Below are 15811 nucleotides of genomic sequence, written 5' to 3'. Positions count from 1 at the left end.
TATGCATGTATGTATATTTTTATCCAGTCGGATAAACATTCCAAACAGCCTACCCGACCGCTCGGAGGCGTCCGCATGGTCCTAAAGCACACCGTTGCCTCGTTTTGTATCACATTCCAATGATAAAACTGGGGGCGACAAAAATGCAATTTCAGAATGTGGGGGGGGGGGGGACGGACATGTCCCGTCCCCAGTGAAAGTTGCGCCCCTGACTAACACACTACAGTACAATAGTAAATAAGTGACTCCTGTCTCCATAGTAACAATGTAGTAGTAAGCAAAATCCAAATCTGCCCACTCAAACACCTGATAGACCAACTTCGTCACAGAAAGCTCACAGTGGCTCCTTGGCTGGGTGTATTCTTGCTCTGACTCAGTCTCACCCTCATCAATAATAGAGGGGACATTTTGCTGGGCTGACAGGCCAGTTTACTTCTCGTGGAGAAACCCAGACAGTGGAGTGCTGTAGCACTGTATCACCCGACACAGAGCACATACAAGTGATTTACTCCTGTGTCTGGTTGAGCAGAAAACACATGTCACATTGTCATCTCTGGTCAGAGATCGGGGGCTGCATCCCAAATTGCACCCTATTCCCTATGGGCCCTGGTCAAAAGTAGTGCATTACATAGGACAGGGTGCCATTTGAGACGCAGCCAGAGAGAGCCTACAGACAGGGGACACGGAATAGTTCAGCTCACCAGCTGCTATGGCCCTCACGCTCTCTGACCTCCCACCACTGACCTTAATGCTGCAACCCACCCTAGTCCCATATCTCCCCTCCTTACCCCCTCCTCCTCATATCCCCTCACTCAGGGACCACGTGACCCCTCCAGACAGCACCATCTGCCCACCCTGCTCTGCTCTCCCACCTTATGAGCACAATCTCCTAGATAAGACCCTGGTCTCTCACTCTCCCATGGAGGACTCCGACTGACCAGCTATAGACTGACCCTCTGGCAGCAGTATGGAGCAATGGGTGTCTAAAATGTGTTCACTAATAGGGCCTCACCGAAGCCTCAGACTCTCCATAGATATGTTTGGAAGTGAGCTCAGGTGGAAGTAGTTGAAGGTCATGGTGAATTCAAGATGTGTGTTCAGGTGCTGAGCTGCCCTTGACAAGGCTGGTGTATCAACACAAGGTGGGTGAGGGGGGTCTGCAGCCATGTGGAGGAAGGGAGGAGGAGAGGAAGGCAGGGAGGGCAGCTGTGCATGGGAAGTATCTTTCTCCCTGTGACTCGACTCTGTTTCCCCAGGCAGCCAGGCAGGCAGGCGGCTTTGAAGTGGCTCTCCTTAGCCTGCTCCCTGCACCCCTCTCCAGAGTGTAATAGCAGCCACATGGGCCCCCAGCTTTGAGCCACGTCTCAACCCCACCATATTTCTCCTTACACCAACAAACTCATTGCACTCTTTCCCCCTCGGCCCTATTTGTTCTCAATCATTCTCTGCTTAAGTTATTGTCTCTCTTTCTTTTCTACCCTTTCTGTTCTTTACTCCTCTTTATGGTCAATATCTGTCCAGAACACATGTAATAACATTGTTTTGCACTTTAAGAATGGAAAGCATAGCATACAGAACTGTAGAATAACAATACTATCTGAGATTGGATGTGGTTGTGGTTTAGATTGGGAGTGACCTAGTTATTTCTGTAATTTCTTGTCATCTCTGGTCAGAGGTGACTTAAATAACCATCTGTGGTTCCTGTCAATGCAATAACTTCCTGTGACTGTTTCTATTTATTTACACCTACAAATGTACTAATCTGTCTATTCTGCAACCTAATGGACTATAAATACCACTTTAGTCACACTTCCCCCAAATTCCCATCCATACAGTATGCAATGATCTATCTTAGGCATTTACCAGAAACTGTTTGTTTCTCTCAACCCATGCATCACTAGGCAACAGCTCCATGCTGACTCACCTTCATATGAACCTTAATTTCTCCCCTTGTATTTTTGCCCAAGTCTATCTCTGTATCTGGGTACAAAAGGGCTTTGTTTAAATGGCATTGGAACGCCGTGGCATGCGCGCCCCCCACGCGTCACGGTTTCAGAAGAGACAGAGGGAGCCCGTACGCTCCTTTACTGCATGCCGAGTGCACGGTAATGGAAGGCAGGCGCTTTGCTCAATCGGCGCGCAGATTTTCCCAACGCGCCCTCAGCCTGCTTGTCTCAGTTTAACAGGCAGGCTGAGCAAGAGAGGGATTTACGCTGAGCCAGTCTGGCAGAGGAGGGAGAGCGACACCAACCAAACAGCCCAAACAACGGAAAAGAGGGGGGTTGGAAAGGAAGGAAATTGGATAGGTGAATGCCTCAGAGCATCGCCACCAGACTAGGCTATAATAGTCTGTTCTTTACAGACTATTCTGTATTTGCAGAGTTTTATATTATTTTGTAACCTCTTATAGCAACAAATCGCACTCTCCTTTTTACTGCTCAACAATCCCAGCTGTCCAATGAATGGAGTTGCTTTCTGCCTTGTTGGAATCCCACCCTACCCAGAGAACGAAGTAAGTGATCGACCCCACTGTGTCATCGATGTATTCTCGTAGCCTATGTTTTGTCTTCAACATTTACCTCAGAAGCTCTTGCATTGGGCTATCTGGTTGGTCAGAGAGCATGATTTCATAAGAGGATTAGTCCACGTCGCTACTGTTTACACACACAGACATATGATACAGAAAACCCGTCATTTCAACGAGTTCTCTGCAACGTTGTCCACACACCAACATTTGAATGTGTTCTCTGCTGGTGTTGATTGTTTACTTTGCTAGAACGCCAACTGTGGTCAATGTCCGAGAGAAAAAACTTAAATTGCTCCCTTGCGAATTGCGATTTCAAGGCCACACTGACTGACACTGACGCTGGGACGAAATAATGTAATTTTGTCTGTCTGACCATTGAATGGAGCTGTCAAACTCGGGACGGACGTCCGGCACAGGGATGGAACTCACGTCATTATCCAACGATACCCGCCATACCCAGATAACGGTTTTAATTGGCAATTTAATCAACCCTTTTAGAAGTTTTTCGGTTTGTTGAAGTTTGTTTCCATTTCAAGTAGTTGACATGATTGGTTAATCAAATTAACTCACAAACGTGTTAAAAATCATTATTGAGCTTTAATCTTAGGACTCTCTTCCCCTGTCTTTCCGGTTAGTTTTCCTGCAAGTCTTTCCCTATCTACTTTGGGTATTCAAGGACATGTGTTCCCTCTCCAAAATGTTTCTGTAGCCACTTGATAAAGCCAGACAAAGCTGTGTACAATGTAACGGTTTCTAGATGAGTTGTTACTTTGAACTCCACCTGTTGCAACATAGTATCCCAGCAATGGCCAACTGAACACATTGAATTAGAGACTTGCCTTCTAAATGACTTTTTATGACCACAGACACAAAAAAACAGTTTGCCAATGTATGCATACAAACTATGTAGTTGTTTGCTTTGCAGAAAGCTGTCGAAATAAAGGCTTGTATGTTTCATTTAAAGCCCAAAGAGTACAGTTGTAGTCCTATTGGTGGATAACCTCTGATAACCTCCACACATTATTGTCCCATGTTTGCAACGCTGTCCATCCCTACATCCAGTGTTGTGGTTGAGGCCTCTGAGGGTGGTGTGACATTGCTCAGCTATGAGATAAGAGCAGAGGTTGTCAACTGGGCCTCCCAGGTGGTCTGTTTTTGGAAGAGAAGGGCTCTGTGTTGCTGTTTGTATGTCCTGGCTTGGCCGCAGAGGGCTGTGTCTGGGGGAATCTGTTTTTATTTAGCCTCACAAGGCCTTTGACACTGTCTGGCGCCTCTGTGTGTGTGTATGTGTGGTCTATCTCATGTGTTTGTGACACAGTGTTTCACAACATCACCTGGGTCTTATCAACTTCTGCTTTCAAACTTGGCATCTCCTTACTCCCTACGTCTCCCTACTTTTCTGTTCCATAGGCTGCTAATCTGAAGCACTCCTTGCTGCTCTTGCTTCCTCCTGCAAACTTTATTTTCCCTAATAAATTTTCCTCAAAACAAGACAATTATTTTGTTAATGAGACTAGTTTGATTACATTGGGACAAAGTTGTAGGAAGAAAATAAAAGATAAGGTTATAAGCACCTTATAAACACTTCAAGCTTCAAGTTCCTTGGTGTCCACATCACCAACGAACTATCATGGTCCAAACACACCAAGACAGTCGTGAAGAGGGCACGACAAAGCCTATTCCCCCTCAGGAGACTGAAAAGATTTGGCATGGGTCCTCAGATCCTCAAAAAATTCTACAGCTGCACCATCGAGAGCATCCTGACTGGTTGCATCACCGCCTAGTATGGCAACTGCTTGGCCTCCGACCGCAAGGCACTACAGAGGGTAGTGCGTACGGCCCAGTACATCACTGGGGCCAAGCTTCCTGCCATCCAGGACCTCTATACCAGGCGGTGTCAGAGGAAGGCCCTCAAAATTGTCAAAGACTCCAGCCACCCTAGTCATAGACTGTTCTCTCTGCTACCGCACGGCAAGCGGTACCGGAGTGCCAAATCTAGGTCCAAAAGACTTCTCAACAGCTTCTACCCCCAAGCCATAAGACTCCCGAACAGCTAATCATGGCTACCCGGACTATTTGCACTGCCCCCCCACCCCATCCTTTTTACGCTGCTGCTACTCTGTTAATTATTTATGCATAGTCACTTTAACTCTACCCACATGTACATATTACTTCAACTACCTCAACTAGCCGGTGCCCCCGCACATTGACTCTGCACCGGTACCCCCCTGTATATATAGCCTCCCTACTGTTCTTTTATTTTACTTCTGCTCTTTTTTTCTCAACACTTTTTTTGTTGTTGTTTTATTTTTACTTTTTTTGTTAAAAATAAATGCACTGTTGGTTAAGGGCTGTAAGTAAGCATTTCACTGTAATGTCTGCACCTGTTGTATTCGGCGCATGTGACCAATACAATTTGATTTGATGTTCTAACTTTCCCCCCATATCAGCAGTGATGATGTCCTACATTTAAAGGTCCTAACAGTCAGCACATGACCCTGGTCACAGCCATAGCCTCCTGCCCCAACTTCAGACCTGACCCCTGCCCCACCCTACGATCAGACCTCATCCCACCTCTAACCCTGACACTAGTGTCAAGCCCCAATCCTGGAGTACTCCCTGGAGAGGGAGATTGAGATGCCATTTTGTTTTTAGAGACTCTTCTGAAGGCCAACAAGCGTTCTGTTACCACAGAGCTTGGTGTTTGTCTGTCTGAGTGTAAGGAGGGGAGAAGTGGACCTGCGTGCTTCCCCTCCCCTGGTCAGGCAGCCTGGCCTGATTGAACACTGATTCAATTAAGAGCAAACCGACCAGCAGAAAAAAGAGCAAAGAGGGCGTGGGAAGAAATCCAACATTACATTTGTTTTCGGTGGCCGTTTGAATTTGAAAATATAGGCCACAGTCTGAGGAGTCTGTTGTCAGTCGGCTCAGTGTGGAGTCTGATTGGAGTCTGCTGGGCGTGGCAGTTGGAGTAGGACAGTTCTGACGTCCAGTGGGACTGCTTGTTGTTTGCAGGGCCGGATGGTTGGTTGTTGCAGTGATGTGAATGCTGTAGCTGGAATCAATAGGGATGACTACATTACAGGGGGGTGGATGGCTGGGTGGGCCAGAGGCAGGCCCATTAAGACCCAGAGCGCATTGCGTCATGTGATGCTACAGTTTATTGATAGGAAATATGAGAGTCCTGTTATGAAAATCATCTCTGCTGCTAAGCCAATCAATGATGCAGCTGCCCTTGTGTTACAGTAACACGTGGTTCCCATTGGGTTCTGTGCATGTCATGTAGGCATATGCTTTCTTCCTTTCATATATGTATCTGAGGAACACTTTCCATTATGGTGTCTGTACGCTCACTAGTTGATAACCATCAACATAACAATATTTTAACCGCTATGTTATAACAGTTTATACATCTGAAAGAAACAATCTATAAACTAATAGTTAAAGTAAAGTGTTACTGAAGTATCAGTAAAATCTTTTTTAAAAGCCCCTCTCTCTTTTGCACATAAGAGTAGAGCATCAAACTGCAGTGCTCAAATGGGCCTGCCGATTCAGCTGATCCTAGATCAGTCACGTGAGTCAGGTCCCAGACCTCAGACACCAGAGGCATGCTGATTCAGCTGTTCCAGCATCATTTCCTGGTCAGAGCCGTTTCTCAGGATCAAAAGTGCAGTGTGTGAGGCTGCAGAGGAAAAAACCCCTATCCAGGATGATTATTAGCAGATGCCTTCACCACCTAGGAAAATGTTACATCAAGACAATGAATTTCCCTACAAGTTGTAAATCTAAGCATTTACAAACTTCTTATGTACTGCTTATAAATGCAGTGTATGGGTTATGCATGTGTTCTTGTGGGTACCATTCAAAAGGTCAAGTATAATGCAACCCAGGTTGAATATACTTCAAGCAAATCCTATTTGTTGTCATGTGTCCAGTGTGTCCATCCGTGTTGAAGTGATTGCATGGGAAAGAGGGCAGTGGGTAACATTTCACATGGGGGTGGAGGGAGAGAGAGGGGAGAGCGAGTAAGCCCAGTGTTACAGAGTGGCCTGTGCTGTGTGAGTCCATTTAACACGGCTACGACGTCTCTCACACCTTAACACCAGCACACCGCCCCTCAGGCATTCCTCAAGGCCTCTACGGCAGACAGAAACGGCATACCACTGCACTGCACTGCACACACTCACACCTCACCTCTACAATCATTAACCTACACTGGGAGAGTGGGTGAGTGTGTGGATACTTTAATCTCCCAGACACGTACAGAAGTACAGGTGCACACAGTGTACTAATAATATAGATGCATTCTAGAATGTCTACATACAAACAGACTCATAGTCATTCATTCTACACATTCTCCAATGTGTATGTATACTGCTGCAGCCCTAGGCTGTATTGAACAGTGTGTACTGCTTCTAAGCTTGATGTGGTGACAGTGACAGAAGAGCATGGGAGAGAGAAATGCTGTTGTTTTGAATGCTTCACTAGCATGTAGCTACATTTTGAAGTGGAGAGTGAGAACCATGCCGCGCATTTACGCTGCACATGGCTTAAATGTCGCAAGCATTCCTATCCCAGGTCTCATGCAACACAGCTGATCTGAAGACTGACGTTAGAAATTAGATCCGCTCCACGTTTCAATGTCGCATTCCGGTCAAGACATCCCTGCAAATTTCACTTTCACGTGTCTGTTGTCATCCAGTACATCTGGCTGTTGTCATCCAGTACATTTGGCTGTTGTCATCCAGTACATCTCATTCTGCAACGCTTTGGATGTTTTGCCCCACTGATCAAACCTCTCAGTACAGTATGAACTTAGTACACACTGGTAGACACTGCTGGAGCATTATGGGCACTGCCCTCACTGCCCTCACACACACACCATTTACTCTACTTTTCATAGCCTGACTTCTGAAATGTCTTCTCAACTACCATTTTGCTACTTGAGTTCTCCTGTAGAACTTGTGCATAGCTACAGTATAGGCTATGCAAACATATAGAATGAGAGTAGGAGTCATCATTGAGTAGGTTGATGTTTATTGTCATGAGTCTTGTCCTGGAGGCAGAACTGAGCGATTTCCCCTTAGATGGCCCCTCAAATTTGGCTTTATTGTAAAAATTCATTAAAACATAAATGAGCTTTTTGGTCATTATTTAGGGTTAGGCATTATGGTTAGTGGTGTGGTTAAAGTTAGGGTTAGGTTTATTGTCAGATTTTATGACTTTGCGGCTGTGCCAGCTAGTGACCACTCTGCAGAGCTGCCTCCATAACAAGATTCACGCCAAAAAAAGCTAACCCGCTATCATTGACCTTGTTTACCATGGCGATGAGGGGTGCGGCCCCTATAATGCAGCTATGCAGCTCAGGGCAGACTGACATACTGTACTCCCACTGCTAATGGTTGTGTATAGATCCTCTCTCTTTCTCTCTCTCTCTCTCTCTCTCACTCACTCTCTCACACACACACTTCCCGTAAGGAGCACTTTCAAGGAAACCGTCTGGGAGAAATGGTGGTCCTGTTATCTTAGCTGTCCTTAATGATTGCCTGCCCCAAATAGTGGGGGTTCCACAGTGGATTCTCCTACCCCTGTGCTGGCAGGAGGGCCAGAGAAGCTGGGCAGCAAGGACAGAACCTCTGTGTCTCTATCTTATGTGGCGTCTGATGGTCAGGCGTGCAGCGGTTTAGTGGAAATACAAAGGCTCTCTCAGTAACAGAGCAGGGCTAATTTGATTTAGCCTCCTGACAGTCTGGCCTGCCAGTGTCCCTTTGTGTGTGTGTGTGTGTGTTTTAAGTGTGTTGTTCTTGTACAAGAAAACATGTGATTGAGTGTGTCTCTCTGTCTCTATGATTGTTGTTGTGGAGGGCTCTCAATTAAGGAATTGGGGACAGGTCACGTCTTGTTCTGCGATGCAGACTTGACTCTGTCAAGGGGTCAGGGTTCAGAGGTTAGGGGCCCCTCATCACACACTTGGCCCCCAATACAGAGAGGGTAAGGAGGCAGGAGGAGACCCCTGTCACTGGGTCCAGCAGAGGCCAGGGGGTTAAACAGGGGAAGCCTTTGAGTAACCCCCCCCATTCAGATTATGTATACAGATGTTTTGGGTGTGTCCATGTGCATATTCACGTCTATGATCTATGAATCAAACTTTTTAAAGATTTTGTTTGGTGGTGTAAATGCGATGACAGAATACTGTTTGTGAGTGAGATGAGAGAGAGAGAGAGAGATGGGTGTGTATTTGTTGTTTTAATGTTGTGTATATCTGCTTGTGTGTGTGTGTGTGTGTGTGTGTGTGGCTGCAGTGAGCTGAATGGTGCTCTGTCTCCATGCTCCTGTCAGATGTGGGAGCACATTGCCTACTCAGCCTTTTGTGAACAGCACGGTATTCTCAGGAATGTGTGGAACACCGAGAGAAAGAAGGAACACAGAGAGGGGAGAGAGAGACTTGGTGAGTCAGAGAGCAGAGTGACAGACAGATAGCAGCAGACAGATAGCCACAGACAGATAGGTAGCAGCAGACAGATGCAGAGTGACAGACAGGTAGCCGCAGACGGATGCAGAGTGACAGACAGGTAGCCGCAGACAGATGCAGAGTGACAGACAGGTAGCCACAGACAGATTCATCTCAACAGATTGAGAGGGAAAGTAGATGAGAGCTGCACCCAGTAACATAGCATGCACCTTACATGTACATTTTTGTCATTTAGCAGGAGCAATTAGAGTTAAGTGCCTTGCTTAAGGGCACATCGACAGATGTTTCACCTAGTCGGCTCGGGGATTAGAACCAGCAACCTTTCGGTTACTGGCACAACGCTCTTGCCCACTAAGCTACCTGCCTTACCACCTCTTTCCCTGCTACACCTACTGGTAATAAAACATACACATGGCTCAAAGTGTGTTGGGTCCTGCATGGCTCAGTTGGTAGAGCGTGACGCTTGCAAAGCCAGCATTGTGGGTTCGATTCCCGGGGCCACCAATACATTTGACATTTTAGTCATTTAGCAGACGCTCTTATCCAGAGCGACTTACAGTTAGTGAGTGCATACATTTTCATACAATACATACTCTATAAGTCGGTTTGAACAAAAGTGTCTGCTAAATGGCAAGTATTCTATAGTGTTTGTTCTTTCTGGGTGTCGTGACCTGGAGGTCCTGTTGGTACCACATTTACAGTGAGCAGAATGATCCCTCCCAGTGTGTCTCATGTCCCATAACTGGCATGTAGAAGACCTTCCAGTAGTAATTTTCTGAATGGGAAGTTTGGTATAGCACGGATCAGGGAGGATCCTCCTGGTTTGGGTATGGCAGATAATCAAAATGCTGTTGGAAGTGGATGAAGTGTGAGCTGTAGACAGTGAGTTACTCTCTGTCTGTTGGACCGATTTCCTAGTGGACTCACTGACCCCAATCAGCATTTCATCTATTGGTCTGGCTCTAACACATTCACAACACCACACACACTCTCGCTCGCTCACTCACACACACACACACACACACACTCTCACTCTCGCACTGCTGCAGGACATACTTATATACTGCACGTGTGCAAACACAGAACATGCTCATACACTGTCTCTGTCTCTTTCTCTCTCATCATGTGTTCTGTAATGCTTGTTGTCCCTGCAGTGAGCCAGTTAGCTTGTTCTGACAGGCTGGTTGACAGCGTGGAGCAGGGGGCTGGGATGAGCAGGCAGGCTGATGAGGAGATAAGGAGGCTGGGCAGAGATGGCGTGCTGAGCTGGGCTGGTTGCCTGGGGGTAGGGAGGGTTGGGTACTAGGGAGGATAGGAGAGGCAGGCAGGCGCCCCAGCAGAGCAGCCACACAGGCCCCGGGCACACTTCAACTACTCAATGTACTCCTCTCTCTCTCTTCAACTACTCAATGTACTCCTCTCTCTCTCTCGCTCTCTCGCTCTCTCTCTCTCTCTCTCTCGCTCTCTCTCTCTCGCTCTCTTCTTCACTCCTCTATTTACTGTGTGTATCAGGTCCTTCTGACACTCTTCCTTCCCTCTGTTTTTCTCTGTTCCCTCTTGGTGGACTCGTTTTTTTGTTTTCCCCCTTCTCCTTTCTCACTGTTTTGTCTCGTTCTGTCTTTCTCTGTGATTGGACTTACAGAGCCACACTCAAACCGTCTACTTTGATCTCCTCTGTACTGCCTTATTTGGAAATCTCTAAATGCTCACATTTTTCAACTTGATGTTTGTGTAGTCCTGGTAGGTCTCTTCTAAAGTGCTCAGTTGTCACGGTCTAAATGGCCTTTTAGGTGTATGTTGTAGACTGTATTCCATCTTTCCGTTCTATACTCAGTGTTGAGATGTAACTTGGCTTTAGTTTTGGAGCTGTACAGTATTCTGTCTGTTTGGTTTGGAAGAGCTCTGTCTGTCAGACTCAGTGTTATGCATCGGACTCTCTCTCTCTCATGCTATGTTAGAACGGTGTGTCACACAAACATACACACACTGTGTGGAATGGTGAATGCTCTAACTGGTTCACGAGGTCAGCAGTGGGAAAGCCTGCCATAGGCTCAACCAGAACACATCTGACACACCCACACACAGTCACACACACACACACAGTCACAAACCCAATCACAACACCCAACCACAAGGAAATTATAAAGGAGAAACGGCGTGTTGATGTTTATTACGCTCCACTATCACAGCAACTGTATCCCTTTCATCTGTTCATCTGAGAGTGAGACAGAGGGAGGCCATATGTGTGGTTGTGACTGGCGTGTCAACAGCCATGTTCCTATAGTCTCTGTGCTCCTCCTGGGGGGAAGGGAGAGACCAAATTGAGGCTCTGCATGCAGAAATATTCTCTGTGTACCACGTAAAACACCAAATAACGCATGCAGAATTAGTCCGATACCCGCTAATTATCCAAATCCAGAAAAGAGCCGTTCAATTCTACAACCACCTAAAAGGAAGTGATTCCCAAACCTTCCATAACAAAGCCATCCTACAGAGAGATGAACCTGGAGAAGAGTCCCTAAGTAAGCTGGTCCTGGGGCTCTGTTCACAAACACAAACAGACCCCACAGAGCCCCAGGACAACAACAACAACACAATTAGACCCAACCAAAACATGAAAAAACAAAAATATAATTACTTGACACATTGGAAAGAATTAACAAACAAACTGTGCAAACTAGAATGCTATTTGGCCCTAAACAGAGTACACAGTGGCAGAATACCTGACCGCTGTGACTGACCCAAACTTAAGGAAAGCTTTGACTCTGTACAGACTCAGTGAGTGTAAGGGATCGGGGGTGGCTGGGTCTAGACAGAGTCTGACACTTCCCCGATCTACAGAGAGGGGGAGTCATCAGACTCGATCTGGTTCACCTGAGTTCTGAGCACACCTGTCCGTAATTAGGGTAGGATATAAGGTGTGCTCAGAGGTTCAGTCGGTGCGAGGTATTGTTCCTTTGTGACTTGCTAAGCGTTTTTGGTTCTGAGAGAGAGAGAGAGAGAGAGAGAGAGAGAGAGAGATGAGAGAGAGAGAGAGGAGAGAGAGAGAGAGAGAGAGAGAGAGAGAGAGAGAGAGAGAGAGAGGAGAGAGAGAGAGAGAGAGGAGAGAGAGAGAGAGAGAGAGAGAGAGAGAGAGAGAGAGAGAGAGAGAGAGAGAGAGAGAGAGAGAGGAGAGAGAGAGAGAGAGAGGAGAGAGAGAGAGGAGACCGAGAGAGAGAGAGAGAGAGAGAGAGAGAGGAGAGAGAGAGAGAGAGGAGAGTGAGAGGAGAGAGAGAAGAGAGAGAGAGAGAGAGAGAGAGAGAGAGAGAGAGAGGAGAGAGAGAGAGAGAGAGAGTTGTTTGATTAACCGTGTATCCGACCTGTGCCTTGTTTGACTCCCCGAATTGCTTAATCCTCTGCTTGTCTACCCAGTGATTACCGTGCTCTGATCCTGTGCCTGTGCCCTCGACTACGACTAAGCCCGCTCCTTTGGTACCTCTGCCTGTCTATGCCTTGCCCGGGTTTTGACCACAGCCCGCCCGACCACGATTAAGCTATACCCTTGTCTGTACTCTAATAAAGCATCGCTATTCTGCGATTGGATCTTACCACTCTGTCCGAGTATTCATTACAGTGAGCATAGCCTTGCTATTGAGAAAGGCCGCCGTAGGCAGACCTGGCTCTCAAGAGAAGACAGGCTATGTGCACACTGCCCACAAAATGAGGTGGAAACTGAGCTGCATTTTCCTAACCTCCTGCCAATGTATGACCATATTAGAGACACATATTTCCCTCAGATTACACAGACCCACAAAGAATTCAAAAACAAATCCAATTTTGATAAACTCCCATATCTACTGGGTGAAATACCACAGTGTGCCATCACAGCTGCAAGATTTGTGACCTGTTGTCACAAGAAAAGGGCAACAAGTGAAGAACAAACACCATTGTAAATACAACCCATATTTATGTTTATTTATTTCCCCTTTTGTAGTTTAACTATTTGCACATTGTTTCAACACTATATATACATAATGTGACATTTGAAATGTCTCTATTCCTTTGGTGTGTAATGTTTACTGTTCATTCTTTTTTGTTGCTTATTTCACTTTTGTTTATTATCTATTTCACTTGCTTTGGCAATGTAAACATATGTTTCCCATGCCAATAAAGCCCTTTGAATTGAATTGAGAGAGCCTTGTATCTGACCTTTTATCTGCTGTATAGAACATGGAGACCTTCATGGTCTGCAGGGGCTGAATGCTAGAGGGACCCATCTCTCCGAGTCTCTGCCAGCCTTCGTCTTCTACCCACAGCTAAGCTCTCCTCTGGCATGCAGGAAAGGCCACTAACACACAGTGACAGAGGCTGAAGACACAGAAAGGCCATCAGGCCTGGCATATGTATCTCATCAAATTACACATGAAGATACAAGGCAGAGCCTGTGGCATATAGAACCGGCAGGGGTGGTGTGTACTGGTCTAGAACACAGACACACACACACACACACACACACCCACGGCTGGCTGGCTTGGCAGGACAGTGTTCATTCTAACAACAGGAAGGAGCGTGCAGCTCTACTGAAGATGAGACGATAGTGAGGACGAAGAGGGCTTATCCTACCGTTTACAAAACATGCCCAGGGAGAAGGACCTATCTGGGTGCCATCTCTGTGCCAATGGGGGATAGGGCACGGCTGGACCAGACGGTGGCTCAGGGGGGCGGTGCCCCGAAATCTCTGTGTCATCTCTACATTGTCTTATCAAAGTGTACAGTGTGGGTAGTGGGAGCTGCAGCAGCTTAAGTCCAGGCTAGCACAGCATAGCACAGCATAGCATAGCATAGCATAGCATAGCATAGCATAGCACAGCCATGTTTCTTCTCCGTCCTTGTTGTCCTTTCTCTCTTTTCTTCTCCGTTGGTCTGCTGTAGGGTCTCTTGTGAATGACAATGAAACTCCAGCTCTGAGTTTTGGCAGATGTGTTGACGTGTCACTTAATTAGTGACTGAGAGAACAGAATGTTGAATGGGGAAAAGCCTTGTGAAGAGAGAGGGCAGGGGGTTGTTAGAGTTTAGTGGTGTGTTGTGTTCTGTTCGTTGGCTGGGTGCTGTGCTGTTGTTGCTGTACCTCACTCCCTGGGAGGTTGTCCTCCACTCCAGCAGAGAGAGAGTTCACTGACTCTTAAGGGCTGATAGAGAAAAAGTGTGGTCTGGAGCAGTGAATGAAAAACAAAGAACTGAGAGAGATAGGAGGATTGGGGACGGTAGAAAGAGACAGAGCGAGAGACGTTTATGAGAGAGAGAGAAAGGAGAGTGAGAGGGAAGACATTTAAACATAGGCCTTTTCCCACCTAAAAATGGTGCTCACACCCACCCTGTGCTCAAGCTGTGTGTGTGTGTGATAGTGTGAGTGTGTTTGTGTGTGTTGGATATGTGTCTTCCTGTGTGTACAGTAAGGACAAGGAACTCTCCTCCATCTTTGGTGCGTGGTAGGAATGTAAAAGCCATCTGACCTCGAATGGAAACTCCAGTGGTGTGTGGTGTGATTGACAGACCATCTAGCTTGACTGTATTAACATTCAGACCTTGCCTGGCTTAGAGTATTATACACTCCATCCATCGGTGCGAGTCCTCCTCCATCTTGGCTCAATGCTGGCTCCGCTACGCCCATGCCTTTGGCCCACTGCCCAGTGTGGCTCCGTGATGAGCCTAGCAGGTCCAGTTTCAGTCTCTGCCCATGCCGCGGAGGGAAACAGAAACGTCATCCCCAGCCCAAAGTTATAATTTTCATCTGTTAATTACATAGAGGCTCAGATGGGCTAAATATACCGGCAGCCGGGGCCTGGAGTGGAGGAGGAGGAGGAGGAGGAGGAGGAAAGGGGCCCCAGCATCCCAACCCTCTACCCAGACACAGAGGGGGGTGGAGGGGGCACAGAGGCCTGCTGGAACCCTGTCGTTTCAGGAGCTCTACTCTGCTTCTGAAAACACGCTGGAAAGAAAGAGTGAGCGAGAGAAAGAAAGAAAGAAAAAAAGTCATTGCAGCTCTTTGCCAGATGTTGTCATTCCTCTGTTTAGGCTACATGGTACATGGAATACACACAGGGAGACGGATGTTAATGCTGGGACATAATCAAGGCAAGACAAGGTTCTGTACCTGACAAGACCAAGCTGCTGCCTCTCACTGCAACCTTCAGACAGACACTACTAGATGTAGACTCTAGTGGTGCAAGGGTTCTGGAAGATAATTATCTATAGACTTATTGACGGTTGTCATGGTGACTGGCGATAGTGAAAGTGAAGGTGGGAGCGTGAGTTAGTAGTTGGTTGTGGTAACGTTATTGATGGTTGTTGGGTTGAGAATGGTCATTGTGCCTGTCACTGTTGCTATGGCGACTCCAGAGATTGATGGCCTCCAGAGGTGTAGTAGCAAGAAGTGATGTTGATGGTCGTCAGGCAAGGTGGTCACCACGGTGATGGGCAGGGGTATGCAAGAAGAGCAGTCGCTGCACTCGTGGAAAAACGGAGCACGAGAGAAACAGAAAGAAACAAAAAAACATTTGAGGGTGTATTTTTAGGGCAGAATAATTTCACAGTTGAGTAAAAACAGGTCAATTTGGACACGTCCTGTCTCGTGCCTTTCCAGTTACCCCTTCATCTCTTAGATGTGATTGTCTTAGTGAACGTGACCAAACTCCTCATAAACAAGCAGCTTCAAATGAGGAACCAGCCACTCCTTAAGTAGGCTAAAGTGTATCGCTCTCTCTCCACTTAGTGTGTGGTATGTGCTGGGGAGATGGAGGGAGAGAGGGAGAAAGAGAGAGACAAGCCCAGGA

At 46.8% G+C, this 15811-nt stretch overlaps 1 protein-coding gene across 3 annotated transcripts in view; it reads left to right on the top strand.

The window, feature by feature from the left end:
* Positions 1-2109: 2109 nt before the first annotated feature.
* Positions 2110-15811, top strand: part of arhgap23a (Rho GTPase activating protein 23a) — a 72249-nt gene continuing 58547 nt past the window's right edge. For all 3 annotated transcript variants that reach the window (XM_084145798.1, XM_084145799.1, XM_084145797.1), the window contains exon 1: positions 2110-2512. In XM_084145798.1, the coding sequence (XP_084001924.1) occupies positions 2459-2512 (54 nt within the window). In that variant the 5' untranslated portion in view covers positions 2110-2458. The remainder of the gene's footprint in view (positions 2513-15811) is intronic.

Source organism: Coregonus lavaretus (assembly GCF_964263955.1).
Source record: "Coregonus lavaretus genome assembly, chromosome: 28".
Classification (NCBI taxonomy): domain Eukaryota; kingdom Metazoa; phylum Chordata; class Actinopteri; order Salmoniformes; family Salmonidae; genus Coregonus; species Coregonus lavaretus.
Note: the sequence above shows the minus strand (reverse complement) of the source record. Positions and strands in the feature narration are given on the sequence as shown.